The sequence below is a fragment of the Kryptolebias marmoratus genome, linkage group LG13, assembly GCF_001649575.2.
Source record: "Kryptolebias marmoratus isolate JLee-2015 linkage group LG13, ASM164957v2, whole genome shotgun sequence".
Lineage (NCBI taxonomy): Eukaryota > Metazoa > Chordata > Actinopteri > Cyprinodontiformes > Rivulidae > Kryptolebias > Kryptolebias marmoratus.
This window is the reverse complement of record NC_051442.1, coordinates 2,805,893-2,826,499: the sequence shown is the minus strand read 5'-3', so window position 1 is coordinate 2,826,499 and position 20,607 is coordinate 2,805,893. Positions and strand designations below refer to the sequence as shown.

Here is a 20,607-nt window from a genome sequence, read left to right as displayed (position 1 = left end):
AGTTAAATGTCACTTAGAAATAAAGCTTGAAAAAGGTAAGAAATTAGATTATTTTTTCATATTTTTCAGAGAATAACTGACAACGTACGTAATTGGGGTATATCGTGATATATATCGTTATCGTGATATAAAATTATCCATATTGTGATATAGAATTTTTTCCATATCGTCCAGCACTACTTTGGAGTTAAGATTCCTTTTTAAATGGACCATCTTATATATGGGTGACAGACAACATAAGCTGAACAGAAATGACAGAAGATTGTTTGAACTCCGTGGAACCACGACCACTGAAGAACGGCTCGATGTTGTGATGGAGAAGATCACTTTTTCTCTAAAAATTCAAAAGGATAAATTCTATAGAATTTGGTCAGAATGGTCTGAGTGTGTAAAGCCGGTAAGGTCGGACCTCACCCACGCTCTCTCTGTACTTTAATGTACAGCGATGTGTGTATACCAGGTTATCTAGCTGTTTAGCAAACCTCCGTTTTGTTCAGGATGTTGTGCACATGCCAGCTGTCGACAACTGGCTCTTTGTTTTCCAACTGTTAGACCAGCACTAGAGAAATAAAAAGAAAATTACAAAAAAAAAAGAACAGATCTCAGCCGGGCTGAAAGGCAGATATGACCCAAAAATAAAAAACCTACTGAATGTTCTGTCAGAGGAGGTGGTTTCAGAAGAATCCGACTGTGAGGAAACGAAGCTGCAGCCGTTAGTCAGCAGGAGGCAGTGTGGGCTTGTTGTGTGTCGACCAACACAAGACAAGAATTTAAGATGCTTTATAAGATAAAGAGGAGATGCATTAAAACGTTTCAAACAAAGATGGTGGATCTTTGTCAAACAGGAAACAGGACATCTGGACTCTGCAGCTGAAGCCGTTTGGAGCTTTAAGCTCTAATGGAGAATTTCAGCTTCAAGCTTGGAACTCCAAACTCCCCGGATGAGACAGACCAGACGAGTCCAGATGATGTCCAGGAGGACTGAGAATCTACCCCAGCTCGGTTTTAGGTTTAGCTCGCTGTCTGTAAAACTGTGGCGGCCATCTTGAACTGCACTGACTGCACTGAACTCTGACCAGTGGTTGGTGAGATATTTGGCTAACAGACAAACAGCAGGTGGTGATCATGGTGGGATGAGTGAAAACGGAGCGGATGTCGGGGTACGCACCTTGCTGGCGCCGGGCAGCAGGTGCAGTTTGACGTACGGGTCCGACAGCCCGTTGTGGTCCATCGGTTTGAGCCCCTGTGGACGAGAAACAGAAACACAGATAAATAACGAAACAGAAAACCTTCAGCCGCGTTCTCGTCTGTGTCGGCTTCATCAGAGGCAACTCGGGTGCTCATCGATACATCGTCACCGAGAAAATAAACCTCTGATCGGAGACATTTCAGAGTTTCAGAGAAACACAGGTTTAACTTTCCTTTAAGGGCAAATCGATAAACTCAACGAGGGCAGAGGAGGGAAAGGTCAACCGTACGGCAGGAACCCAGAGGAACGAGGTTCCCTCCGTGTCTTCAGCCTCCTGTGGAAACGGAATCTTTCAGCCAAAATGTTTTTATTTATCAGAAATTGTTATTAATATGAGGGTCAGGAAAGTTTTAACCATTTCACTGCTGGTCTGAGGTGAGGCTGAGGAACCTGGAGGTCAGCACCACAGCATGACGCTGCCACCGCCGTGCTTGGCAGTTGGTAGCGGGTTCTTCAGCTCAAGCTTCGTCTCGTCTGACCGTCAAACGTTTCTCCAGGAACCTGAAGGCGTTTCTTTGGGAGCGGGGGCGTATTTCCTGGTCTTCTCAGTCCGACGTTCCCGCAGCTTCCGGCTCACGACCCCGAACCGGTGACAGATGAGCGCTTTCAAGCAAATCTTCTTCATGCTGGCAGCTGCAGTCGATCCTGAGCACTAAGGTAACATCACGTTTTAAAACCTTCAGCACCGTTTGTTAACAGATTTATTTGAACGAATGAATATATTTGATAATGTACGCATGATGTTGATTAGAGAAAACCAATTTAAACTGAAGCTGAACTTAAAAAGTCATTTTTGTTGGATGTTGTGTAATTATTCCACCAAATAAATATGACATTCAACAGGATGAAGAGTTAAAGGAAACTTCAGTCTTAAAGTTCGTAAAGATTTCACCCAACCTGAATGACGTGAAGTTGGTGAAATTCCCTTTAAACGTTCATAGAATTGGCGGCAGCAGATTTTTATCTCTTTGACAGCTGCCTTTCAAACAAGTTTCCATCTTTTATTTCGTTTCCATTTCTGAGGATTAGCTCCATAATTCATTAATTTGCCAATTATTTTTATCAGCTCCGATTTAATTGCTCGTTCCTGCTCTACGAGATTAAAGGAGACCGCGGAAGATGCCAGCAACAACCCGGAGTTTGTTTTTGATATTGCTGAGTAATTTATTCTGTTCGGCAGTGAGAGCTGCCATGTTTTTATGAATGCAGGCGGAGAAATGAGTTTTTCTTTTGTCTCGGGATGGGAGAGGTTTCTTGGTCCTGCTGAGCTGAGGAGATTGGGGAAGAATTAGTATTTAACACCGTAAAGAACGTTACTGAGAAATTACACAAATATTTTGACAGCAGAGACAAGAATTTTATTAATTTAATTTACATAAACGACAATTATTTGTAGGGTGTTATAAAAACCAGCTAATATTCACAGCGACAGCAGGAGGAAATAACTTCTTCATCGGTTAGACGTGTTTAAGAAACCGTGTTTTCAGAATTATGTAAAAAAAGATTAAATCAGATGTTTTTAAATGGAGCTGCATCAGCTAACATCTCAGCTTAAATAACAATTTATCCAATTCGAACTGACATGCTTCGTTAAAGGGCGAGTTCGGATCTTTTGAAGAACCTCACAGCCGCCTGGAGCGTTTCGTCACGGGGACTGAAAGCTCGTGGTCGGGCCGCGGGGTTCTGGGGTCCTGAACGCTCCAACGCCTCGTCCTGTTCCTGAATTAGTGACGCCAACATTTCTCAGCTTCTATCGTCCGCGCAGAAAATGACCACCGCCTCGTTCTGCCGTTCTACGCGCCACAGATCGGTTCCTCGCCGGAACACATCAGGACTCCTGTGTCTCGGCGTCGTCACAAATGCCTGATTTGGTTAACGCGAGAACAGGAAGTACGGGTTCTCCACCGCCGGTCCATGGGGCTAAACACGATTTTTCTGCCTCAGATCATCTAATTCTGACCAGACGGACGAGCTGAAGGCTAGTCAGAGCCAAGCCAGGACCTTAAAACTTCAGTTTATCTGTTTTATAAACCTTTATGTTGCTGTCAGGTTCAAATTAAATGGTTATTCTGGCAGAAACATGAGGCTGTTCTATCTGCAACAGGTAAGATAGTAACTGTTTATCACCTGAACCTTGATTTAACATCTTGATCGTTTTCTATAATTTAAAACTGTTGGAAGTAAATTAAAGTTGAACATAAAGCCAAGCATCTGTGATGACGACTTTGAGTCGTTTCTGCTTCCTGCTGCAGTAAAAATGGACAGACAGAGAAATTAAACCTTCTGGAGGATAATAAGACTCTGTTTAATAAAAGGATAATGAGGCTTCAAAACCCACGACAGAAAAAATAACAGTTTTTCATTTGGAAAGCAAATGTGCAAAAACAAAAGGCTTCTTCCTTTAATCAGCAGCATTATTTCAATTCTTCACGTCCGTTTTCCATTTACAGAAACAGTAAAAGAAACAACATCTATTTGTCCTCAATAATCAGATTTAATCGGCGCTCGGCAGGAATTACTGACAGCAGAATGAATCAACTTCATCTGCAGAAAGGCATCCTGTCTGCGGTGAGACCGAGCGACGATGATTCCTTCAGCTTGGAAACACGTTTACGTTTTATTTTACTCTGTTCATCTCAGAGGAACCATCCGGACTCAGCAGATAAAAAACACTGTCTCTGAATCTGAATCCTGGTGATTTTATTTGGTTTTTTTTACAGAAGCAGACGAGTTTACGGGCTTTAAGCCGTCAGTCAGGATTAAACCCGTTTATAATCTGATCCGATTGGTCTTCTCCCGCCTGCAGGAGTCTGTCTTCACTGTTGTCTTAGTTTCTGTGAAGATCAGGAAGATCAATCAAACCGTTGCACTAATAGTTTTTTTTTTAGCCATATATTAACCGATTTTTGTACATTTGTTTTTGAAGATCAAAAGTTGATGCTTTGACACATTTCCAAAGGAAAATGAAGTTCTGCTGCTTCCCAACACAAAATGGAAAACAGTGAGTGATGTGTTTGTCTTTTCTGCAGGACTCAGCAGCAAATAATCCATAAAATATATTATTTTTTGCTGGTAATTCAGCAAAAGGATGTGAAGAACCCCGTTGTTGCTCCGCTGACAAACCGGTGACGTTCTCACGCCAATCTGGACCAGAATCTCAGAAACTTTTCCAACGCTTCGCTGAGTCTCTGAGGCAGTTCTGAAGGTTAAAACGGGTCCGACCCGGGACCGTGGACCGGTGGGTGAGAGCGATCTGACCTCAGAACGTCTCCCGTCCAGCAGCCTCAGCGCCATCGGCCCGGCGTAACGGCCCGTTCAGGCGCCGCACGCAAACATTGGTGCAGGAACATGACGTCGTTTGGTTACGAAAGAAAAGGCGTCATTTAAAAGTGTGGAGGTTAAACATTAAACCGGTTTGTCAACTTTAAAGAAAAATTGTTTAAAAGGCAGAAAAATCATTAAATTAGGCCGTCAGTTGGTTAGCCATTAGCCTAGCCTGGACTAAGACTTTTGCCTCTTTTCTCCAAACTCTAACTACTGTTACTAACTAGATACTAACTAAATACTAACTACTGTTAACTATTACCAGTCAAAGTTCACTGAACTATCCCTTTAATAAAGAAAATAAAGGTTGATTTTTAGATTCAACAAGGAACCAATAAACTTTCAGTCCTACAGAAATAAGTTTGATAAAATATTATTTTTAAGGTTAAACATTTTGTAATTTTGTTTTTTTTTTAAACTATAAATCTGAGGTTATTTGAATGCATCTCAAATCTACTGAGGAGAAAATGATTAAAGAACAAGTTTCTTTAGAAACTAAATAAAAATAAATCCATGCACATTGCAGAACCTGGCAGCAGCTCCTTATGGAGGTGAAGACGACGTAAACAAACATTTTTATGACCCGATCTCTTCGTTTCTTCGTTTCTTTCAATGAAAGATCAACCTGACTAAACCTGAAAACAGACCGGGGCCTGAAAGTCTCACGTCTCCTGCAGTAATTTTTATTTCACTCGAACGCAGCTCAGACGTTATCCGTCTCACTTCTTCCTGTTTTCCACACAAACGAATGAGAGCGACAGCAGCACGCGGGGTGATTGGGCAGGTTCAAGCGCCGCTCTCATCTCCTCCTATTGTTGCTTTCAGCAAACACCTGAGCTAAGATGGAGGACGTTCGGCGGGCTTGGATCGGGACGAGCAGGCAGCTGCGTCACACCACTGATTGCACGAGCGCGCTGTGAATACTCTGTTGATAATAATTACTGAGGGTTGGAGAAAAATGACCCCCGCAAAACGCAGATGGGAGGAGATCCACACCTATCTCACACATCCTCATTCTGAACAAAAAAAAAAGAAACCGAGCTCCTTTTAGGGAGGGGATAATCACCATCATCTGACAGATGATGTCAGAGTCTGGCTCGTTCAAAACTGCTGAAGCAGAAGGAAATTCTTCCTCATTTTTGCAGTTTTTACTTGAAGAATCTGCTCTGAACTGGTAATAAATCTGTTAAAATTGTGTGTGAAAACGCCTTAAAACTGGCTCTGGAAGGAGTTCCCACCAGAAAAGTTATTAACTTCTACAAATAACAACATAACTGTGCAAAATCTTTTAAAGTTACTGTTTAACGAAACAATAAAAACAGTTTCCAGGCAGCAGGATGCGGTTTAAGGAGAGGAAAAGAAGCAAGAAGAGGTTCATCCTTCATAAATCCATAAATTAGATGAATGCATCCCAGAGTTTTGTGCTCGGAGGACGTGTTGGGAGGAACTCTCAGCTACAACCGCCCTGAAAGTGACGCTCAGTTGGCTGTGGCAGCCATCTTGAACAGAGTTAGGAGACGAGAACGTGACGCAGACAGGTTGTTCCTGGGAAGGTCGGTCTCTCTGAGCTGCACAAACAAAGAAAGGCTAATGGATGTTTTTGTTAGCAGCCACTCGTGCTCAGTTAGTTCGGATTTTCTGGATTCACTTTGCACGAGTTCCTCTGCGTCTGTCCGGCTCCTGGTTCTAAAGTCAGACGGACAGAACCTTAACGTGTGTTTTCCAATCCGTCGGCTTCTTTCCCACCGAGCTATCAGGCGCTGCGTGGACAGGACATATGTCTTCATTATCATATCTGAGCGGCTGCGAGCACACAGGTGGAGGAAGCATCCGTCATCAGGAGCAACAGATAACAGGCTGGACGGGAGGAGGAGGAGGAGGAAGGGGGGGATTATTGATTTAATCCAGGCGGGAGACGACCCAGAGTCACTGTAAAGACGGGGTTCTTTTATAAGAGTGGGGGTCCAATTTGTTACTAATTACTGCGGAAAAGTAATGATTGGAAGGTTTGGAGAGGAGGGAGGTTTACTGCAGGGTTAAATAGATAATTTTTAATTTATTTCTATAAGAATAAACTGTTTAAAGTTACTCAAAATGAGACAAAAATATGTCCACAGGAAGGTTTGCATCTAATTTAGGTTTTACATCTTTTACCTCAGATGTCAATAAATAAACTAATCTCATCATTAGTCTTACTGGGAACATAAATCCAAACAAAACAAACAAAAACCCCGAAGCTGACTGCATCAACGCAGAGCCACGACTCGCACCAGGAGAAAAAGAAACAATTTTAATTACAATTAATTTCCTGCTCCTGTCAGCAGACGTTCTCCACCTCATTAAAGGACTGAAAGATCTTCTTAAATCTTCTAGAAGATTATATTTAGGATTATTTGCTTCCAAAACACTGAAGAAACTGAGCTAACGGCTTCCTTAACGCTTCCTTCTGACTGGATAACGCCTCCGGGACATTCCCAGGGTGACACGGCCATGTTTGCCCTCCCCGGGTGGGACCGTCTCCGACTGTGAGCATCAAATCTGCAGAACCGTAACATTTTCAGAACCATTTACCTGAACCACCTGGATAAAGATGCCTTCTTATAATAACGAGGCGAAGAAACTTCTCAAACTGCTCCAACCTCACCGGCGCACCTCTAACTTTGGAAATCAGATGAATATTCATGATGCGGGCGTTCCTCCACGCTCCTCCGGGGTTTCCAGTTTTCTGCACGCTCAGAACCACTGTGGATCCATCACACATAAGAGAGAGTCCTAAAAACACGGTGAAGACCTCAACAAGTCTTGGACTGCCTCTGGGTCGACTTTTATTGTGAAGGGGACCCAGCAGAAGATAAATGGAGAAAGATTCGTCTTCTTCCTCTGAGCTGAGATGCAAATATCAGATAAAACTGAGGAAGGTGAAAACACGTTAGCATCACCACCTCTGAGCTCCTGCAGCTGTCAGACATTTATCAACACGAACTGCTTCAGCTTCGGCTTTCGTTGCAGTTGTTGCCAGATAACTCCGTGCAGCTGGACCAAATGAGTTTCAATCAGCGGCCATCGAGCCAAGCCTCCCGCTCATCCGCCATCTGTCCAGCAGCCACCGGCTCGTCTGCTCGCTCTCCTCATCCAACCCCGGCCGTCAGATCGCTGTCGGCTCGGACAGCTCCGCGTTTCGTGGACTTCTCAGTTTGCTGCACGACACTTTAACACAACAAAATGTTTTCGCAACAAAGAAAAAAGAAAAGTCTGTGTGCTGAGTTTGGGTTAAAGACTTCATTGTTCTGACGGATTTATTTAAAAATAACAAGTTTCGCTTCGATGGAAAAGGGTCAGGCTAAAAGATGAGTTTTAAACAGGAAAATTATAAAGTGAAATACTCTTTAATTAAACAAACACATTGTGAAGAGGAAAGCCTTATTGAACAAAGAAAGGAAAGTAAAATCACTAATAGTGCTGAACTTCCTTCATAGTAAACCCTTAAAGAAACTTTAAATATGCAGCTTTCTGCACATTTCACAATAAAACTGTTGCGATGAAATGTGTTTGAGGAATAAAACCACCTGAAGAAGATTTTAATAAACACAAAGTTCAGATTTGTTGAAAGGAGAAAACATCAAAATCATGGAGAAAACCCAAAAAACCTCAAATTATATAAAAAATAAATAAACTGAATTGACAAAAACCCAAATGAAGAAGCGTCTCTGTCCACATTTACTCGTTGGTTTCTCCTAAAACACGAAATGAGACGCCTGCAGAACCAGAGAAGATCAGCAGAAACGGAAGAGGAGAACTTCAGGTTTCCCTGCTTCAAGCGACTGCAATAACATCACAGTGATGAGGAGCTCAGGGAGTGAGACACGGGGGGGGGTTAACTGGGATCAAACTAACGGATGGATCAGGCGGGGGGGACGGGGGACGGGCGTCTCTCAGCAGCTTACCTTCTTGTATCGGGGGACAGGAAGCTTCGAACATAAAGACGGGCAATGACAGCATGCAGAAAGAAAAAAAACACGGAGATAAAAAGAAAGAACGTGAAATTAAACGATGAGAACGAGACAAACCAACGAAGCAGCTTCATGTAGAAACCTCCACATTCTGCTGAATCAAACAATCACACTTACTTTTTATTGTCTTATTAATATTTCAATCATCTGGTTATCGTTTCGTTTCTATGCAAATGCTGTGATATTTATTTAATAAACACTGCAGTTCTGGTTTGAAGGGCTTTTATTTGTGTGACTGATGCTGAAACTTCTTTTATTAACGTCTTTGTCTCGCTCAGTAAAGTTGACTCCAAACTGAATCGAATATTAAAGACGACAGAAATCCAGACGTTAAATCAGCTCTAAGACCGATTTAACGTCAAGTTATTCACGCATCAGATGAACCGATTTATGATGCTAGCGGGCGATAATGTTTTTGCTTGTGTCTGTTTTTCTGTAGCCTTTGAAAAAAAAAAAAAAAATCTCTGGATTTCTTTTGATGAAACTCTCAGAAAGTCATCAGTGGATGTTTGTAGATCTGCAGCTTTGGAGCCAATTCAAGATGGCCGCCGCAGCCAACTGACCTAAAACTTCGGCGGTGACTGTTACTCAACACCGTGTCTGTCAGCAAAATATCTCATGACCTACTGGGCAGATACGACCGGGCTTTTATTAAATTTTAACCTTTATTTTACAGAATTATTTTAGGGTTTTATGTGTTGCAGAAACATGATCGCTCATGTCGGGGTTTATTATCTGAGGCTCAGAGGACCAAATGTGGTAAAAAAAAAATAAAAAAAATAATTAAGAAGTCTGGGTTTGGTGAGGGAAACCGGCACTTTTAAAGTTTGCTTTCTTCCTGAGCTGAACGGGAATAAAAATGTAAAATCCTCAGAAAGTTCTGCTGCCTGTCGGGATCCGTGGGCGTGAAGTCTCATCTCCGCAGTCGGACCGTTAAGCTCCTCAAGCAGGAAAAACTGCAGCTTATCGAGGCCAAAACGTGCCGTAAAACCGGCGCCATCACGGAGCGTGTATCTGTGTTTAAATAAACAAATCAAACGTTTCTGCGTTAGAGCCAGGCGACTCAAACAGAAACTCTGTCTCCAATATTTATCAAAAAGCTCCTTCAGGTCGATAACGCCCAACTTGGACAAAAGGCCGTCTTACAAGAAGGCTTAGCCAAGCAATCACACTCGAAATTTATTGTTTATCTGGCGGACTCGTGCCGAAGGCCTGACAGGACCAGCGTTAACTGCTCGGAGAGGAAATCACAATTGATTGTGTTGCGGCTGAGCTGCCGATCGGCGCCGCGGTCTGTCAGACGCTTCATCAATATTTACAGCTCTTCTTCCATTTGCCTGCAACACGAGGAAAGCAAAAAAAACACAATTTAAAAAAATAAATAAAAGCAGCAAACCTCGACGCAGACAAAGGGAAGGAACAGAAAGCGTAGCGGCGAAAGGGCAGCCTGCAGACGGAGGATTGTTTGAGTGTTAATTTGGGTGGCGGAGTGGGCGGCGCCGGGCAGACGGGTCACTGAGGAGAGGCTCGAGTCACTGAGAAGAAAGAGATTTGTCTTTTTTTTTTAGGAGGAAGAAGCAGCTGTGTGACTGATGAGTCCAGCAGGAGGAGAGAAAGGTGAACTGAAGCCTGAGGTCAACTTTAGGTTTATTTTATAAATATAATAAATAAACTTCAGGTTTATTTATATATAAACATGTCTCCTGCTGATTTTATTCCAAATCTTTAACTTTAGTTCATCTTATCCTGACAAATGTTGGAGCCGTTTTGATGGAAAGAGATCTGTCGGTGCTCAGAATGTGTTCTGTGAATGACTCTCAGCTACTACCACACCCAAATTTAGCTTTAGCTTTTTTTTATGCTGTCTAAGGTTGACAAACTGTGGCGGCCATCTTAGTTCCTTTCATTAGAATCTGCCGACAGCAAACAGTAAAAATCTCACACAGCGCAGCGTATAACATTAGGAGTTTGTTGGGGATGACTCTCAGCTACTACCACACCTTATTGTAGCTCAATATCTGTCAAACTGACTGAGTTTTAGCCACAGGTTAATCAACCATGGCGGCCATTTTGAATCAGGTCGGCGTCCAGTGATCACTTCCTGGGAGTTTTATTAAAATCCGTCCAACGGTTCATGAGGCAAAGATTCACTTTACAACTTTAAAGGAGACAGTCTCAGACTGAAGCCATAATACTTCCACCACCGTGCCCCACAGCTGGGTTAGGGTTATCAGTCTCATTTGGTTCAGGTCAGGAGGAATCGTTTCCTTTTTTCAGAGTCTGTATCAGAACTTTGGGCTTATTTGACTGTTTTTTATGAAACATTTTGCTCCTGGGCTGAATTTTCTGGGGCAGCTGGTTCTGGCTAATTTGGCCGTCGTATGAAAACTGTGCCACTTGTGTATCCGTTTCCTCACAGTGTGAGACTTCTTTTCAAATATTTTTAAAGCCTTTGTGAGACTCGGGGGATCGTCCAAAATAGAGGATTTCAGGTCACAGATATCAGAGATTCAGATCAGGATCCGAATTTGGTGAAATTAGATTTAAAATCTTTTCCTGAACAGAAAATGCACCGAAAAAACTACTGAATAATGTTTAATAAAACGCCGCACACGTCCACCTTCGGCAGCAGGGGCTCAGGAACGTCTCTGACACAGTTTACAGAATCAGAAACTCTCCCGCTTCGTGGATCCAACCTTCATCCAGAATATTTCTGGAGAATTCATTCAGCAGACGAACCAGCTGTTCCCGACTGAACACCAAACTGCGGGACAGATGGACAGGCGGGCGGACAGACTGATCTGGATCACCGCGCTGTGGCCGCGGCGCTATGAGGGCAAAAGGAGATTCATTTATCATCTTTTGCAGGCGGCCAGGAAGAACAGCTCAAACATATCGATGCTGAAATAACTGTTACCTGTTTAAGGCCTATTTTAGAGAAGTATGCTTGAAAATAACTCGCCCAGAATGAACTGAATACATCTCTATATAAGGTTTATTTGAATTGCTTTGGTATCAAAATAAAGGCCAGACTGCAGAGAAAACGCTGGAGGTCTAAAAAAACCAACTTTCCTGTCACTGAGGGAGAGTAAAGCGGCGAGCTTTGGTTTTAATCTGTAGGATCGTGTTGTTTTACCAGATATGCCTCTTTGTTTTTTTCATTTAGCTGCTTAGTGTTGAAGCTGAGTGTTGTTGAGGTAGAAAGTATTGTCTCTATCATTCAGACGAGCTTTTCCCCGTTACGTGGATTTGCAGCATGCACATATCGGTTTGTTGGCAGAAGTGCTGCCGCCCTCGGTACGGGGGCCGCTGGCGCTGCAGGGGTTAAACAGGTGAGTAACATCAGAGGCGTCCTGCAGGGAGGAGTTCGGTGGAAAACTGAGCGTTGAGGCAAAGCAAAGAGCAACGATGGCTGCAGGAAACGTGAAACACTCTGACAGAATCCTGCAGCGTAACAGAAACAACACAACAGAAGGTAAACAAAAGGTTAATCCTGACCCTAAAAACAGACACGGTCTCATCCGTTTGTACCCAGACTGGGAACAAGTTCCTACGGCGGCTGAGAAGGGACAAACCAAACGGTGGCAGAGGAAGAGGGTTCGGTCCAGTTTGTGTTCAAAGTTTCTCTGCAGAATCAGAAAACTGCAAAGTCAGATTACTGAGCCGTGATTACAGCGATTCGGCCGTTTCAGGGATGCATCAGGTTGGTGTGAGAGTGGGAATATAATCAGTTTCAGGATCTTGAGAGGCTTTAAAGACGGCCATGTTCTGAACAAACAGAAGGTTAAAAGCACTGAAACAGGAACACACTGGACTGGCCAACCACAGCGCAAAGCTAAACAATGCGTGCCGCCATCTTGGTAGGTGGAAGAAAACCGCTCTTCAAAAATATTTCCTTTGGAAATAAAAGCCACAGTGTTATTACACCGGGGGTCATCACTCTCTTTAGACTAAACTGCTTTAATTACAGTCATATTTTCTTATATAATAACCATTAGTGTTGTAAAATATATATAAGATAAATCATGAATTAGTGATAAAAGCTCAGTTATCTGTATCTAAATACTGAAGTGTTTGTTACATAAGGTCTAAATATTTCCAGAGTTATGAGGTAAAAGTCTGTATTATATAAATTTAGTAAAATTATAAAGACTGGTAGCAGAGCTCTGGTTAGACTAAGCAGGCATGTAAAGTATTTAATTATTTAAAGTGCAGTTAAGTATTGGTCTGGTTGGAGTGATTACAGAACTTGGTAACTGTTTCACCGTCGAGCACCGGATCGGCATTCTTAGCCTTATTTTTGTAAAATAAGTCTATTTTTATGTGTTTTTGGACTGATGAAACAGCATTTTAGCACATATAATGTTTGGTTACTGGGTAATTAGCGTAGCACCTAGCAAGATGGCGGCCACTCCAGGGTTTAAACTGTCAGCCAGTGGTAATGTTAAGTTTTAGCTGTGAATTTATAGATTTGGAGAACTCATGAAGGAGATTTTTAATCATTTAATGAGTTTAACTTCCTGGTTAAATAAAATCTTCTTGTTCTTTGTGCTTGTTTGTTTACAGGCGACACAGAGATTTATAAAATCCATCGTTATTCTGTTTTTATTGTAAGATTTATGACAGGATTATTGGCCTTTTGGTGCCTATTTAACCTCCTGTTGTAGTTTTGCTGCCTGGCAACTTTTTGACTGATTTTCTTTTCCTGATCAACTCCCCACAGAGCTGTGATAACACGGATTCTGCATCGTTGTGAATGCATGAACACTTCATTAAATCCGTTCCCGTTCAGGTTCCTACCATAAGCCAGAATCCGTCGCGTCTCGTTGGAAATCTGCTTGACTGGAGTTGAGTTTTATTAAAGCAGCAGCAGATTTGCAACAGAAAGAAACACCGGTAAAAGGGGGTGTTTAGCAAACCAATTAAAGTGTGGAAATGGGCACATAATGCAGTATACGAAGGAGCAGAATGATTTTCCCTGCTTGGCCAGGCGGCAGCTGAAGTCTAGCGGCAGAGCAGTATAGAAAATAACAACCATAAATCATCGTGGCCTTACGCCCGTTCTGCTGTCCAACACTCCTGCCAAGAACGGCTCCACTTTCCTCCCAACCAGCTATTCATGCACACAAAAGAGTCATAGTTGCTGACGGCGACCGCGGCGGTCAGAAACATCACTTCATCACGCCACAAAGAGGAAAAACACCTTTATTTGTCGCTGCTGCATGTTTGGTTCATAACTACTGAAAATTAATTACGGCTGATCGATGTGAAGCCTGCAAATAATAAATAATAAATAATTTACGGCACTGAATAAGAAGCAGAGGTTTACGGTTCAGTTACTGAGAAAATAACAGAATATCGGGAAAGGTCAAACAGAGAGCAGATTTATTTAGTTATTTATTCTTTTTGCTTGAACTTATGAAGTAAATCTGTCCCGATAGACGGTAAAAGCTACAGAACTGTGCAAAAGTCTTAAATCGGCTCACTTTTATTTAATATTTTGCTTCTGAGATCCAGACTTTCATGTAAACGTCTTTAGTGAAGAGGTTTGCAAACATTTTGAAGGTCTTTAAAAGCTTTTTTATTTTCTGCCCATTTATCTACTGAAGCCCTGAAATAAAGGATAAAAAAGATAATTTCTACGTTCGACCAAATTGACTATGACTTATTAGCAGATAAAAATGTCCTTTAAATGTGAACATAAAATGCCTAAAAACCTTTTCTTTTACGTCTTAAAGTCACAGGATAAAGTGTTTTTGGACAGACTTACTTTAGATAAATCTCTAAAGATAAAAATAACAGCTTGACACAAAAAAACACAATTTTAGCTCCAACAAGCCTGAAACGTGTCACACTACAGGATGATGCGTTTCCTGTGTCAGGTCTTTATTTAAAGACACGACTTTCAGACACTTTTCATCTTTTTTCTTCTCTTTGTCCACATTTTTACGCACACACTCAGATGGAAGAACTGGACAGGAACTGAGTGTAAAAGCAGCCGAAGCACAATATTGTGTGTTTTTTTTTGCTGTTGCGTTGTATTTTGTAGCCTCGAGAGTGACTGCTGGAAGTCGCAGCGGAGCGGTTCTCGCTCACAAGTCGTAGTGGGATGTGTAAAGTCACAATTTGTTTTTTACAGTATGTGTAGGTTGACTAAATGGAGATTCCTGCAAAAATATGCATCAGAACAGATATGTTATCTGAGATATTCTTACATTTAAAGTGATGTGACAGTGGCAGATGTTCAATGAGATCGTTTCAGAACCAAACAGGCCTGACGTGGTTCTGATAATTACAGTAATTAATTACAGATGAGTCTTCTGCGGAGCGGTAATTAAAAGGAATTGTGAGGGCTCACCTTGGCTTTGTTAATGGTGCAGTGCAGCGCGTTGTTCTCCTGGTCGTACAGCAAACTGAACTCCAAGGTTCCCAGCGTGGCTGTGAAGAGGAGAGAAAATTAGTTGTCAGGGAAAGACGTTTCTTAGCACACAAACATGGTCACCGGGGAGAGAATTAATTCATCTGCCTAATTTGGATCATTTGAAATCAAAGCCCTCGTGGGGACTTTTTACCACTAATTATCAACATATATGATGAACGCTGAGGTTTGTTTCATCAGAGATACTCTGCGCCCAGAAGAAGAGCAAAGGGACCTTAATGACTAATAGGAGGCAGATCATTTTTAGTTCTTAGGCAGAGAACCGGAGGAAACAGGAACTGCTTGTGGACTGACATTAAGAACTGATGAGTTCGCAGTAAATAAGCCGACCTTAACCCCAGAAAACTGAACCCAAAGATCCACCAGCTCAGCCTGAGCCCAGAGTTCTGCAGCTGGATCCGGGCTTTCCGTAGATCGTCCCCCCCCAGGTTGTAAGAACGGGTCCCCACATGTCAGCCGCCATGACTCCGAGGACCGGCGTACCTCAGGGACGTGTCCTCAGTCCCATCCTGTCCTGCCTCTTCACCTGCATGTAGTCAACGCTTACAGTGAAATCTGACCCGTGGTAAATTTTACATCTTCTTCACAGCAAAACTGTTCACAAAGGAAATTATTGAGGAAATGTTAGGAAAAGTGGGAGGAACTGACAGATATCGGTTGTTTGCGTTTTAAAGATTTATCGTCTTAGCATCACGTTTGTTAGCGTTCGTGCTAATGAATGTGTTGCTTGCCTGTGAAGAGAACCAACAGATTACTTTGATGTCAGCGTTTCTGTCTCATCGATGTTCATCAGGAATACGTTTCAGAGGATGAGTAAAATTCTCCCATCATATTTCTGATTAAAGTATTTCTTCTGTATAATCTTTAGAACAATGAAGTCTGGAGAAGTCATACAAAATGTAAATATTCGCTTTGCTCTCTTAAACAGAATTTGATTAGGTTTAGGGAAAAAAGGGGGTTTGGTTTAGTCTAAAAATCGTCAAACAGACTTTAATAGTTTGCCTATAATTTCAGGAAACTAATGTTTACTCAAATTATCCTCTATCATCTGTTTTTTTCGGTTGATTTGATTTCTTTTCTCCCTTCAGCTGTGATGATTTCAGGTTTGTGACTTTCTGTTGGTGTTGAGCGATGACACATCTGTGATTTAATCTCCTTTTTGGCAGCTTTCTCCCACTTGAGGTGGTCCTTTCTGAATTATTTAACAACCAGGCAGAAAGTCAAACTCGTGGGCACCTCAGGAGGATGCTACATAAAAAGACTGCACTACGCTGGTGACCAGAAAACTTCATTTTATCCTTTGTCTGCTTAAGCTGCTAAGAAACGAGAATTTCTCATTTAATGGTTTGATTAAAATTATAGTTTGCTGATATTTCAACAGCGAAAAGATGTGTGGGGTTTAAAACACCTCACATTTTTAAAACTATTGTGTCACAAACACTGTATTTGTTTCCTTTACACTTGGATATTTATACGAGCAGTAAACATGTTGGGTTTTTTCTAAACTCGTAATGGTATTTGTAGTTATCAGCACCTCCTACATGTTTTATCTCATCTGCAAACCTGCGCCAAGTACCGTGGGATGAAGCAGCTCTCAGCTTTCCTCGTATATTATGTCAATGGAGACGTTTAACGTCATTATGGAACATTTTTATACGTAAACAGGAGAGGAAAGCTGAACTTAAAGTCCTCTCTGCTGAAGACTAAGCTGCAGATTTGTTTATTTAAACAAACATTTAACTCTTCATCAGCATTAAACTGCTGAAGTTTGCTCAGTTTGTGAGTTCACTGAAACTCGGTGAATCAAAGAAGCTGAACTCATCATTAAAACAAACAGAAACACAAACTGAACTTCATTAATTAGGGTTTTAGTTTGCTTAAACAATAAGCTGCTTAAGAAAGTGCAAACACTGGTTCCTGTTCTGTTAACGCGAACAGATCCAGGAAGTTATTTAAGATATAAGTCAATATTATCATTATTTTACACCTTCAGCTTGTTTCTGTAAATACAAATAGTTATGTTTAGGAAATATTTACTTTTAAGAACATATTTCACCTGCTTAACAAAAAGGTCATTACAATGTTTATTTCTATTGCAAAGTTTGTTGCTAAAACTGGACTCAATACGTTTTTATTTATAAAAACAGTTCTTTAAATTGTGGTCTTATAAACATAATTTATTTTAAAAATAAAAACCGTAAACTGTTATTTGATTAAACGACTACAGGACTCAGTCTACTCCAAATATATTTTTCTTAATTTAAACATTTTCATCTCTGTCTGAAATGACTAATGAATAATGGTGATAAAGAAAGACGGATGTTAAAAAAAAAACAAAAACAAACATTAAAAACAGTTTTATACGTATTGCTTTGTGTTTTTAGGGCAGAAAGGGAAAAAGTTGGAATGTGCAAAAAATGGCTCATTTATAAAAACGTCTCCTGTCTGTACGGAAACAACAGAAAGAGGTTTATTTATTTAAATCTCAATGAAAATATTAATTCTTCTCAAAAACTCTGTTTGTGTGTGGATGGAAAATGTATGTTTTTAGAAATATTTGGAGTTGTACGGATACGGTTTAAAGGCAACAAGTTGGAGGAACAAAATTAAAAGAAAATATGTAAATTTTATTTTGGAATCACAATGAATTGGTTCTTATGACGTACTTTGTGTCGTAAGTGTTTGTAAATATTTGTGAAACCTTCTTGGAAATGTTTTTGTTGCAGCTCAGTCCCAAAGTGTCGACATTACGCCCCAGTTTGATCGTAGTTTATTCTTCAGTCACCAAACCGTCTCAAAGTTGTCTCAGATCGTTCACACTTCCTGAACCTGAGAACCTAAACTGAGACGAGTTCAGGACGCCTGCGACGGCTCGGACCGTCCTCAGAAGTTTGTTTTGAAAATGACATGAGAGCGAAGCCCTGCGACTGGCGGGAAATGATCCGAGGACCTTTGCAAACGTTTTGAGACGTTCTGTCACCGACCCGCCGAGATGCAGCCCAAATACTAGCTACATAATTCAGCTCTTCCTGTGAAAAAACAACAAACTTGATTTAGTTCTGAGCAGATAACCCTTCATCCACAGCCTGTTTGTCTCTTTATTCAGGGCAGCAGCAGGATCCTTTTAGACGGCGTCTGTAAACGGCAGATGCTCGAAGCCCGGAGCTGTGGGGTCCGGAGCTGTGGGGCCCGGAGCTGTGGGGCCCACAGCTGTGGGGCCCGGAGCTGTGGGGCCCGGAGCTGTGGGGCCCGGAGCTGTGGGGCCCGGAGCTGTGGGGCCCGGAGCTGTGGGGCCCGGCTCAGATGCAGCAGCGCTGTGAACCCTACAGGAGGATAATAAAGCCACTTTCTTCAGCTCTGAAATCATATTCCAGTCTCGCTGCGCAGCCTAATTTCTCTGACACGAAGGAAAAGGTGAGAGCCGGCTCTAATTCATTTTCAAGTAGCTACTTAAGACTACTGAAAGCAATAATTAAACAATTTAATTGAAAAGTATGAATAATTACATAATCGTCGGCGACAGGAAAGAACGGATTTAAGTAATAATTTCCACCGGAGCCTTTTACTTTAAGGTCAGGAGTCACAGTTCCTGCCCTTTTCATGACAAAGACAAATGCTGGACCTGACGAGATGTTGGATTAAAAAAAAACAAACTAAAAACAGGCAGATTGTTTGCTGCTGGAAGCTGCAGGTGACGTGACCGTTTACAGCATCATCATTCCTCCCGCTGCGTGTAATGACTTGCGTTCCGAGGGAACATTCGGCCCATCTGAGGCGCTGCTTGAAGCAACATTTCGAAGCAGACAATTTTTATCTCTTCACGGCGTTCCGAGGCCCTGGATTCACACGGATGGCACCAAAAAAAAGGGGGAACATTTTCCGGAGAGGGCAGTGATTAAAAGTCAACTGTAAAACCGCCGCGCGTGCAAAATCATCCAATCATTTATGATAATGTCTTAAAACTGGCGTCACTTTTTCTTTTTTTTTTTACCAATTTAAGTCCTTCATGCTCCAAATGGTGGCCATTATTGTTTATTTAAGCTATAAAGGAAAGGTACGTTTGGTACAAAATGGTTCCGTCCTTCTGGAAGCTCCATTTCTTCCATCAGGATCCATTAACCTCTGAAAACACTAAGTAATAGCATAATAGCATCCATGTGAGTGTTCATGTGGGCAAATCTCAAGGTACATTAAGCTGAGCAAATCTCAGCCGAAGCCGTCCCTCGTAGCAGAAACACGCGACAATAATGAAGAGGCAGATAGCCCCGATGGTCACACGTGGCTCCGTGTCATTTGTGACAAATTTTCAAATTTTAAGAGCTGACGGGGCCGTGAATAAACTGGGGGGGGGATAAGGAACCAGGTCCTGGTCTCCAGTTTGAAGAAGAAGCTTCATTTATTGGGTCAACCGACCAATAAGACGTCCAGAAAAAGGTGGAAAGAAGGACCGAGATGAGTTTGAGTTTTAGTTTTAAAGTGTTTACCCGATGCCACACCTACCACAGCAACAATTATAATAATAAAACACGTAAAAGTCCTTTTTGAAACAAATAGTTATAAATGCCTCCATAAATCCTAAAAAAATAAGCAGATTTATGTTATCCAGTTTATTAGCAGTTAGGTTTCTACCACAGATTCCTTTAAGCTGCGTTTTATTCTCAGATTATTGTCGAGTTAATTTCTGTCCTGTCCTACGAGTACCATTACCTCAAACTCATCTACCTTTAAAAGAAACCGATTTAAATCATTAGAAAGATAAAACAAAGAAACTCAGGATTAAAGGCCTGAGTTCAAAACAAAATCTGACAACGTTTTTATTATATTTATGATGAAACGATTCTGTTTTGTTGCCTTTATACCTGCTTTAAACGCAGTTCGGTCAGAATATTTAATTTCTCAGGTCGGTGCTGATGTTTGTGGAGCTCTGCTCCTTCAGGACGAAGGTCGGTCCTGCTGATAGTTTAGTTTGAAACTTTTGATTTTTCTGTTTCACGTCAATAAAGACGTAAAGTGAAGATGGAAGGCGTAATGTTAAAACAGGGAAAAGATGTCTTGTTTGTGTGAAGAAAAACCACAAACTAAAAAAGACTTCTTTAGATGTTGGATGAATTATTAACATTTCCTTTAACAGTAGAGTTAATAATTGTTATATAAGCTGATTTATTGGAAGCATTTTCAGCTGACGTGACGGGCGGCGTGCTGCTGGTGTCAGAAAGCTTCGATGATCTGCTCTCCGTCTGAACGGGGGGGGACAGCCGACAGGGACAGGAGGACAGAAGATTGATGACTCCTGTCAAAGTTGTCACAGCGACGCTCTGTTAAGAGTCGCGCCGCGGCGGCTCCATTACTTCCCTCCGGGCGAAACGGCGGAGACAGCTGAGTGACGCCGGCTTGCGTTGGAACACGAGTTACATGCGAGGACGACGGCGTTCTGCGTTTGAGGTTTGGTTCTGAAGCAAATTAAAATGGAGGCAGCTGCAGAGCTGATTCGAACAAACACAGCAGCTAATGAGCGCAGCCTGTGAACAGCATCACAATCTGGTTGTTTTTTTTACTCTCAGGTAGAATGGAGACGCAATTAGGCC

The 20,607-nt window shown here is 41.8% G+C and overlaps 1 protein-coding gene across 2 annotated transcripts in view; it reads right to left on the bottom strand.

Moving 5' to 3' along the window:
- Positions 1-20,607, bottom strand: part of doc2b (double C2-like domains, beta) — a 95,447-nt gene that overhangs the window by 22,317 nt on the left and 52,523 nt on the right. The window contains exons 5-7 of one of the 2 annotated variants that reach the window (XM_037979240.1): positions 14,942-15,021; positions 8,518-8,541; positions 1,169-1,243 (exon numbers count right to left, since the gene is read on the bottom strand). In XM_037979240.1, coding sequence (XP_037835168.1) covers positions 1,169-1,243; positions 8,518-8,541; positions 14,942-15,021 — 179 coding nt within the window. The remainder of the gene's footprint in view (positions 1-1,168; positions 1,244-8,517; positions 8,542-14,941; positions 15,022-20,607) is intronic. The other variant, XM_037979241.1, reaches the window with a different exon arrangement.